We start from the raw sequence: 10648 nt of genomic DNA on the forward strand, positions 1-10648 counted from the left end.
GTGATCAAGGGGATTTTGGGTATGTTCAGAGTCAATCTCAAGGGATGGCGAGTGTTGGTGGAATGCAACATCAACAACTTATACCACAACACATTCGGCCAAGACCACAAGGGCCGCCAATGCCACAACCGATTCCATTGCAACAGGTCCGGCCACAACATGTACACCAACAACCATTTCAAAGACCGTCTCAGCGCCCACCGATGCGACCACAACAGTTTCAACAACCGATCGCACCACAAGGGCAAGTACAAAGACCGAATGGGCCGATTATTCCGAGAGGTAGGTATGGTGTGCCACGAAGACATCTTAGAGAACAAGCAAGGGGAATAGAGGCACATTTCAGGCCAATCATTACTCAAAACCCCTCACCGGTGGTTATCCCTCACAACAACCAAGGGAGAACTTTTGAAGTAAGAACAAACTCGTTGCAAAGTTTACCGAAGTATAAAGGGTTAGCAACGGAGGAGCCGTACTTTCATCTAGAGGCCTATGACTCAATTTGCAACACTTTTGGGAGTCAAGGTTTTTCGGCCGATGAAGTCAAGTTAGTCTTATTTCAGTTTTCGTTGGAAGAGAAAGCTAAGAAATGGTTCTATACATTACCTTCAGCATCAATTTATACATGGGGGGAGATGCAACAAACCTTTTTGGATGAATTCTACACCGCCCAAAAGACTAATGATGCGCGGAAGGGGTTGAGAAGCTTTCAACAACAACACGGTGAGATGTTCCATGAGGCGTTCGAGCGTTTTAACATGATGATTAAAAACTGTCCTCATCATGGGATTGAGTTATGGGAGTTAATGAACGCTTTTCATGAGGGGTTAAGCGCCGAAGATGCACGGGATTTAATGTCTATCACCGGAGGGACATTTGGAACGAATTATGAGAATGAAGATTGGGAGTTTTTGGAGAGTATGGCAACTACATCAAAAAGGAAAGCCCAAGCTTCAAGGAGAGCCCGACCGACAACTAACCGACCACAAGTGCATGCCATAGATGAAGGTAATGTTCAAAGTACTAACCAAATTTATGATGTGTGTGCTTTGTGTAATGAAATAGGTCACGCGGCTGAAAATTGCCAAGGAATGTTGGAAGGGCAATATGAGGAAGTTCATGCGATCCAAGGTCAAGGCCAAGGAGGAGGAGGTGGTAGGAACTACAACAACATGAATTCTAATACCTACCACCCCGGGTTGAGGAATCACCCGAACTTTAGATATGGGAACCCGTCAAATCAAGCGAACCCAAATTTTCAAGGTAGCCAAGGTAATTTTGGTTCACGGCCATTTTATAATAACCAAGGTGGGTACCGGGGCGGAAATAACCAAGGGTATCAAAAACAATACCAAACGGGTCAAGAGCAAAGGGGATCTTCGGGTGGAAACGAGGTGATGGAGATGCTTAAAAGCATGCAATTGGAAATGCAAAAGCGGAATCAACTTGATGAAGTACGGATGCAAAAAGATGAGGTTCGCGATAAAAGCATTCAGTCACTAACGACTCAAATGGGGCAATTAGCAACCGATGTGGCGGAACTAAAGAAAGGTAAGGGTCAACTTCCAAGCGACACAAAGGTAAACCCTTCACATGGTTCGTCACGAGGTAATGTTAATATTAACCATGTTAGTGTGTTAAGAAGTGGGAAAGAGTTTAAGGCCAATGTGTCACCCGAATTGGTTGAGGGGGTGGTTGAGGACATCACGGGAATGGAAAGTGATGATGAATTTGCACCGGTTAAACCAAAAGAAACAACTATTAAAAAACCGGGGTTGGGTGAAAGTGAAAAAAGTAAAAATGAAAAGAATGAAAAAATAGAGGGTGAACCGAGTCAAGTTCCATTCCCATCGGCTTTACTTGACCCGGGGAAGAAAAATGTTATTGTGTCAAGGGGTCCTCAAAAAGAGGAAATGTGGGATATGTTCAAACAAGTTAAAATAAATCTCCCACTTCTTGATGCAATAAAACAAGTTCCCGCTTATGCAAAATTTTTAAAAGAATTATGCACACAAAAGAGGCAAAACAAGAAAAAAGTGCCTAAGCGGGTAGATTTGACCGGGCAAGTGAGTGCGGTGTTGAATGGGGAGCTTCCTCCTAAGCTCCAAGATCCGGGCACGCCATTGATTAATGTACAAGTTGGTAATTTTCAAATGGCTAAGGCGTTGCTAGATCTCGGAGCCGGAGTTAGCATTTTACCGGGGGGATTATACGACCAATATGACTTTGGTCCATTAGCAAGGGTAGAGACAACGGTTGTTTTGGCCGATTTGTCTCATAAGTTGCCCCGGGGTATGGTTCAAAATGTTATTGTTAAAATTGATGAGTTTTACTACCCGGTGGACTTTTTGGTTTTGGACTACTCATCGGCGGACCCTAAACAACAACAGAACATAATTTTGGGTCGGCCATTTTTAAGCACCGCACATGCTATTATCGACTGTAGATTTGGTATGGTTGATATGGCATTCGGAAATCGAAAAATGCGTTTGAATGTTTTCACTAACAATTCTAATGCTAATGGTGTGGATGAGTGTTTTATGGCAGACATAGTAGATGGATGCAACCCGCATGAGTATGAGGAGGATGGTTTGGATATTTGCCTGTGTGACTTTTCTGAACAGGTACATGCTTATGCACTACGGGTTGAAGAGGAGGCACAAGATGTGATGGCGATGAAAGAAGGTAGACCACCATGGACTCATCAATTCGAGGGTCTACCGGTGGAAATCGATTCGGGTACAAAACCATCGTTGGAGGAACCACCAAAGTTAGAGCTCAAGGACTTGCCGGGCCACTTGAAGTATGTATTTTTAGGGGATAATGACACTTTGCCGGTCATTATTGCCTCTAATTTGGAAGTGGCACAAGAGCAAGCCTTGATGGAGGTGTTAAAAGCGAACAAGGGTGCTATTGGATGGACGATTGCCGATCTTAAAGGAATTAGTCCATCCATCGTCATGCACAAGATTATCACAACCGAAGATGCCAAACCGACACGAGAAGCTCAAAGGCGGTTGAACCCGAACCTAAGGGAGGTAGTAAAAAAGGAGGTAATTAAATGGTTGGATGCGGGAATCATCTATCCGATTTCGGATAGTGCTTGGGTGAGTCCCACCCAAGTTGTGCCTAAGAAGGCCGGCATTCAAGTAGTCAAGGATGAAAGTGGTGAACAAATTGCCACCCGACCGGTTACCGGATGGCGGGTGTGTATTGACTACCGAAAACTGAATGCCGCCACTTCTAAGGACCATTTCCCGTTACCTTTTATTGACCAAATTATTGAAAAATTGTCGGGTCAAAAATATTATTGCTTCTTAGATGGGTACTCGGGTTATAATCAAATTGTCATACACCCGGATGACCAACACAAGACCACCTTCACATGCCCATACGGCACTTTTGCCTTTAGGCGAATGCCGTTTGGGTTGTGTAATGCTCCGGCAACTTTTCAACGATGTATGATGAGTATTTTCTCGGACATGGTTGGAGAGTCGCTTGAAGTGTTCATGGATGATTTTTCCATTTTTGGCACCACTTTTGATGCTTGTCTCAACGAATTGGAAAAGGTTTTAAAAAGGTGCGTTGAGAAAAATTTGGTGCTAAGTTGGGAGAAAAGTCACTTCATGGTGCAAGAGGGCATTGTGTTGGGACACGTGATTTCGGAAAGGGGGATGGAGGTGGATAAGGCAAAGATACGGGTAATTTCATCATTGCCACCTCCTAAAAATGTTAAGGGTGTACGATCATTCTTGGGACACGCGGGTTTTTATCGACGTTTCATTAAGGGTTTTAGTGTTATCACCAAACCCTTATGCAATTTGTTATTAAAAGATGTCCCGTTTGACTTTACTAATGAATGTATGCAAGCGTTTACTGTTTTGAAGGAACATTTGGTCAAGGCGCCTATCTTGCAACCACCTGATTGGTCAAAGCCGTTCGAGATAATGTGTGATGCCAGCGATACCACTATTGGTGCAGTTTTGGGTCAACGGGTTGACAAGAAGCCGGTGGTTATCTACTATGCAAGCAAAACTTTATCCGAAGCGCAACTTAATTACACCACAACCGAGAAAGAATTATTAGCGGTGGTGTACGCTTTGGATAAGTTTCGCTCGTATATTTGGGGAAGCAAGGTAGTAGTTTATTCCGATCATAGTGCGGTTCGGTATTTAATGGAGAAAAAGGATGCGAAGCCGCGTTTGATTCGGTGGGTTTTATTGTTGCAAGAATTTGATCTAGAGATCCGAGACAAGAAGGGATGTGAGAATGTTGTCGCGGATCATTTGTCCCGAATCCCGTTGGAAGGTGTAGATGATGCAAGTGAAATCAATGAACGGTTCCCCGATGAACAATTGTTGGCCGTTTCTACTTATGTGGCCCCTTGGTATGCTCATTATGTTAACTATTTGGCCAAGGGTGCGATTCCAAATCATTGGACTAAGAAGAGACGACAACAGTTTGCTAGTCAAGTGAAGCAATATATATGGGACGAACCCGACTTGTTCAAAATCGGGGCTGATCAAGTGATAAGAAGATGTGTTCCCGAAACTGAAGTTTTAGAGATATTGACCCATGCTCATTCATCCGCATGTGGGGGCCATTTTAGTGGGAATAAGACAGGTTATCGGGTGTTATCGAGTGGGTTTTATTGGCCCACGATTTTCAAGGATGCTCGTGAGTATGCCCGAAATTGCATCAATTGTCAAAGAATGGGAAGCATTTCGAAACGTGATGAAATGCCGTTGCAACCAATTTTGGTAGTGGAGGTATTTGATGTTTGGGGAATAGACTTCATGGGTCCTTTCCCAAACTCAAATGGGTTTTTATACATATTGGTTGCGGTTGATTATGTGTCGAAATGGATTGAAGCTATTGCCACAAGGACCAACGATCATTCCGTTGTATGTAAGTTTGTGCAATCCAACATTTTTTCTCGTTTCGGTGTACCTCGGGTGATAATAAGTGATGGTGGTTCACATTTCAAAAATTTCAATTTTGGAAAGTTGTTGAAGAGATATAGTGTGAATCATCGTGTGGCTACACCGTACCACCCACAAACGAGTGGTCAAGTGGAGGTATCTAACCGGCAAATCAAAGAAATTCTAATGAAAACGGTTAGAACGGATAGGAAAGATTGGTCAAGCAAGCTTGATGATGCATTGTGGGCATATCGCACGGCTTTCAAAACCCCACTTGATACCACTCCGTATCGAATGGTTTACGGGAAAGGATGTCATTTGCCTATGGAGTTGGCACATAGGGCATATTGGGCAATTAAAACAGTGAATGCGGACTATGATGAAGCGGGTCGGGCGAGGAAGCTTCAACTGAATGAAATTGAAGAGATAAGGGACCAAGCGTATGAGTGTGCATCCGCATACAAAGACAAACTGAAAAAGGTTCATGATGCGAAGATAAAGAAGAAGAACTTTGAAGTGGGTCAAAAAGTGTGGTTATACAATTCAAGGTTGAAAATGTTCGCGGGGAAACTCAAGAGCAAGTGGATGGGCCCTTATGTTGTCCGACGAGTGGGAAGGTTCGGAGATGTTGACATTCAAGACGAGCGAACATTGAAACAACAAACGGTGAACGGTCACCGGTTAAAGCCGTATTTGGATGGCAATGACATCAACAACTTGGAGCTTGACAAAGCGGGCTACATCCTACGCCCGGTTGAGGAGGAACAATCGTAAGAGGCCCAGGTTTGGTGATAGTGTACATAGTAGTTTTGTTTTGTTGTGTTTGTATAGTTGCATAATTGCCATAGTCCCTCGAAGTCCGTGTTTGAAACAAGTGTGGGGAAGTTCGGGTCGCGAATTGTTCTTACATCGTGTTGAGGACAACACGGGATTTTTGAGGGGGTAGGGTGATTTTCCCAAGTTATTTAAATAATTAAAAAAAAAAAAAAAAAAAAAACATAAAAAAATCGAAAAATTTGAAAAATCTAAAAATTTGGTCACATAAATTTCAAGTTTTATAAAAAGAATGGATGCCCAGTGTCCACCGTAAATTACGGTGGAGCCGTAATTTACGGTGGTGGTTGAAAATTGTTGGAATTTTATGGTGAAAACCTCCTGTTTTACGGTGGAAATTGAGCCCAGTGTTTACCGTAAATTACGGTAATACCGTAATTTACGGTGGTGAAAAAATTGGGTGAGGTTTACGGTGGAAACAGCCTGAATTACGGCACATTTTTGACATCCAGGTCTCACCGTAATTTACGGTGAGACCGTAAATTACGGTACGCAATCGATTCGTTTCCGTCGGCAGGGTTCCGTGTGTATATAAAAAAAAAAAAAAAAAACAATAAAAACGAAAACAAAAAGCCTGTCACGTGCATTATACCCTAACCACTCATTCTCTTCTCACCTTTCCACCTCTTCTTCTCCAAAGAACCCACAAACTCCATAGTCTTCTTCCACCTTCTTCTCTTCATCAAATCCTCAATACTTGCCCAAATCAAGTGAGATTTTGGTCTAAATCGACTAATTTTTCACAAGCTTCGTGATTGTGAGGAGGAATTCCAGAGAAAACGCGGTTTTGGGGTCGAAATTTGAAACCCTAGGTTGAGATAATTTGGGGGTTTTTGGATTTTTAGTTTCACAAGCATCCTCTCATCTTGAAACAAGGTATGAACACTTATTTTACTATATTATGGAGATGCATTGTGAAAAACAAGGTGATTTAGGTTATATGTTTTTGCCCACTTGCTTGTTGCTAGGATATGAGTATGAAATTGTTATTGAACATGATTGATGGTTGTAGATGTAGGAATTTTAGTTAAAGTAGTGAACTTTTGGGATGTTCTACATTGTAGAGACATCATGCCCAATTTTTTGAAAATCCTTGATACATTTTGGGTTCACTAACATCTACAACCATAGTAACAAGCAAGTGTGGGGATGATTTGTGAAGAGAATGTTAATTTTGTGTTATTTTGTTGTTTCTTCATGTGTGTAGAAATGGCAAGGACAAAGGAAAAGCCGGGTTCAAGTTCATCTTCGTCAAGAGGCAAAGGCAAGGAGAAGGAGCAGCCATCGAAGAAGAGGCAATATCTTGGTAGGGTTAGTGAAAGCGAAAGCGAGGAAGAAGAAGAGATGCAGTTAGACCCAAGAGATAAACCGGTGTGGAATTCGGGGTCATTGGATGACCAACCCGAAATTTGGCAGCCAACTTTGTATAACGATTGCATGAACAAGTTAAAGAATAAAGCGGCCGCATTCATCTGTGAAAGAGATGTTGATGAGCCTCAGTTGGGCCAGTTCGGGGTGTATGACAAGTTCCGTGCTTTGGGTTGGGAAGGAGCACTCAAGTGTTGGGATAAGGATAAGAGCAATTTGTTTTTGACTGAAATTCAGGAGTGGATGGCAACACTTAAGTGTGAAAACTTCTATAGGCCATCACAAATGAAGTTGATTGGGACGGTACATGGGGTACCAGTTGAAATGTCATTTGATACTTTGAAGAAGTTGGGAAAATATGATAGTCTTCCAGCTAGGGAATACATGATTCCCACGCTTGATGACTTGTTGCTCAAACCCGAGAAGCACGTGACGTGGAACAGTATGTTGGCTGATTTGTTTTTGCCCGGTAGGTATGGTGGCGTGTTATACCGAAAAAATCTGAAGATAGAAGCCAAGCTCTTGCATACGATCTGTTTACTTAATGTCATCCCAAGGAGAGGGGATAAAGAACAGGTGAGGTTTCCAGAGATACCTGTTCTGTACTCATTGATGCACGGGTCCCCACGGTTTCCAATCCGCTACCTGATCATGCACCATTTGTGGATATGTCGGAACAAATACGGGAGAGACATTGTCCCGTACTGCCGCATCATAACGGGCTTAATGAAACAGCAGAAGGCACTCACATCTGAAGACCGCGGTTTAACGAAAAGGCACTTGCCTTTTACTTTGGATAGGTTGGGAAACGTTTGGACATACACTTCGTCTGAACGTTATCACAAGCTGAAATCAGAGGGTCAACGGTGGAGGGCGTTGAAATTAGGGGCAAGGGAATTGTTACCGGGGGAACCGGATGAACCTGAGAGTGATGAAGAGTTAGTTCCGAGTGGGGATGACGATTACGCAGACGAGCCAACGGGTGGTGCAAATGTTGGTTTTGGGGCTTTTCATGGTGGTCATGGTGGCACATTTTACGACTATGCGCAGCAACCATATGAGCCGGGGTGGGCTTATAGTGGTTCAATGCAGGAGGTGATCGAGAGCCAACGCCCGCCGGCGGCCATCTTTGATACTTGGTCGGGTCCGAAGAGGTCGTTATTTGATCAAGGCACGCGGAATAGCGCTAGTATTGAGCGGGCACTTAAACATAGCCTCGACCGCAATGAATCATGGCACCGGACTCACGCATATTCGCAGGAGGTGGAAATGAATAACCGATATCACGATGATCAGATGAGGCGGATGCATGCGGACTGGCATGCTGGGAGGCCGGTGGTTGAGGATCCACAACATGTGGATTATGCCTCATTGCCACCATATGATGGCAGCGTTTCGTATCCGACTCCACAACTCCACCATTCTCAGTGGCTTGATCCAAGACGGCAAGAGGGACCACAACAACAAGAGGGAAGCAGTAGCGGCTCGTTCGGGTTTGGAGAATGGAGCGATATGATGTCGTCCATTTTTGGGCCCCCAGGACCGCGTTATTATTGATCAGGTGGTATTCTCTCTCTTGTATAGTTTGTATATATTTGTTGGTTTATGTTGATTATGGTGGGAGGATGGGTGGTGATTGATCATATGATTGATTGTTGGGTTTGGTTGGTTGGTGGTGTTGTGTTCAAAAATGAAAAAACATAAAAAAAAAATATAAAAAGAAAAAAAATACAAAAAGAAATTTGGGGTTTGAGATAAAAGCTTTTTGCGGATGTTGATTGAGGATGTGATCAAATCCTCCCAAAGCCATACATTGGGGACAATGTATCCCAAGTGTGGGGATGGGGGGGAATTTTTCGAAGATTTTTGAAAAATTTTAAGCCGAGCAAAACAATATGAAATCTTGTCGCCCTAATTTATCCCCAAGTCAATGCACCGGCAACCCTTATTACCCTTTTCATTCTTGGTGAGAGTTGTAGCCACACATGTATATAAATAATCTTTAATGAGAGTGGCTACGGGTGGGGGTGCGTTAGAACTTGTGCTTGAATGCAATTTGAATCCTTGTTAGACATGAATGTAGAAAGGATAAGGGCATTAGGTAGCCTCGTCGGTTGTGTGAGTGAGTGTGGGATTTGGGGGGTTGGACCTCATAAATTATATATATGAGCATGGTAGTGAGAGGGGTGGGGGTTTGGTCATTTAGTTGCCCAATTTTGTGCCTAAAGCCTATCATTTGTTTCCCCTAGCTACTTACTTGAAAATGTACCCAAATTTGACCCGGTCTTATAGCATTAGTGATATAATTAGTAGTTTATTAGTTTGAAATAGTTATGGTTAATGTATTATGTTTGATTGAAAAAAAAAAAAAAAAAAAAAAAAAAACAATGAAAAGAAAAAAAAAATGAGAAAGAAAAGAAAAAAAGAAAAAAAGAAGGTTTCATTGTCTTGTATATAGTAGTATGTCTTTGTTAGTTGTTTTGGTAGTTGTAATAAAAAGACCGGGTTGAATTTTCGCTACTCATATATATTCCATTTCCTACCCATACACCTAGCCACGTTACAACCTTTAAGACCCTTTGATTTGCATTCATGTTTGACCCGTTATAGGAGTATAGTTGATTCAGGTACAAGCTTATGATTGCGCAACCACCCGTTTGCCTAGTGTGTGTCTAGCTTATCTTTGCTAGTTTCCACTTGTAGCCGAGAGGAGAGAATTTGTGAGGGGTGTATTGCTTGGGCATTAAAAAGGGGTTGGTAAAGAAATTGCATGATTTGTTTGGTTTGATTTGATCACTTGTTTCGAAGCTATGTTGATGAGTTGCTTGGGACAAGCAACGGTTAAGTGTGGGGATGTGACGGGTGGTCCTTTGGACAACCCTTAAGTGTGTTAAAACATGAAATAATCCTCTATTTATCCGTGTAATTATCTTGAATTAGATAACTACGATGCTTATGTTTCAGGTGCAAATTAGGAGATAAGCGATGGATAAAAGGCAGCTTATGGATGCTTATGGATGCTTTGGTGAAAACGGGTCGAGAGAAGAACACAAGACAAAACAAAGAAGTGAAGATAGCTTGGTACCGTAAATTACGGTACTACCGTAATTTACGGTGACCCATTTTCCCATTTATCTTGCACCGTAAATCAGGCTTGATCCACCGTAACATTTTGATGACCACCGTAAATTACGGTGGAGCCGTAATTTACGGTGGTGCCTGAACGTGAAAAGTGTAACTGCCACAATATACTCGTTTTTGGTGTGTCTTTTGGTATTATCTCATCATTGACGGTTCTTGGAGACTTTGGGAGCGAATTTGGAGTACTTGCTTGGTTTTTGAACGATTCTAAACATTCGGTTTGTGTTTTTAATTCGTATGAACACTAGATTAATGTTGATGATGATTCACCGAGCCATGTCCGGCTAAACTCTTCGGTGATCATCCTAGGTGAATGTTTCTAAGACTTTTGTGTGTTAATTTCTACATTTCTAGAATGATATTTTGCGTTGCTTGAATGTCAT

General features: G+C 42.5%; 1 protein-coding gene and 1 non-coding gene across 2 annotated transcripts; one reads left to right on the forward strand and one right to left on the reverse strand.

Annotated features, from left to right (window-relative positions):
• Positions 1 to 684: 684 nt before the first annotated feature.
• LOC118487866 lies at positions 685 to 790 on the reverse strand. Its single transcript, XR_004882809.1, has one exon. It is a non-coding gene; the product is annotated as a small nucleolar RNA R71 (small nucleolar RNA).
• A 5753-nt stretch (positions 791 to 6543) lies between these two features.
• LOC110926807 lies at positions 6544 to 9130 on the forward strand. Its single transcript, XM_022170490.2, has 2 exons — positions 6544 to 6632; positions 6964 to 9130. Exon 2 carries the CDS (start codon positions 6966 to 6968, stop codon positions 8679 to 8681), a length of 1716 nt encoding a protein of 571 aa, XP_022026182.1. The 5' UTR covers positions 6544 to 6632; positions 6964 to 6965; the 3' UTR covers positions 8682 to 9130.
• The last annotated feature ends 1518 nt before the right edge of the window (positions 9131 to 10648 follow it).

The sequence above is a fragment of the Helianthus annuus genome, chromosome 15 (assembly GCF_002127325.2).
Source record: "Helianthus annuus cultivar XRQ/B chromosome 15, HanXRQr2.0-SUNRISE, whole genome shotgun sequence".
Classification (NCBI taxonomy): Eukaryota; Viridiplantae; Streptophyta; class Magnoliopsida; order Asterales; family Asteraceae; genus Helianthus; species Helianthus annuus.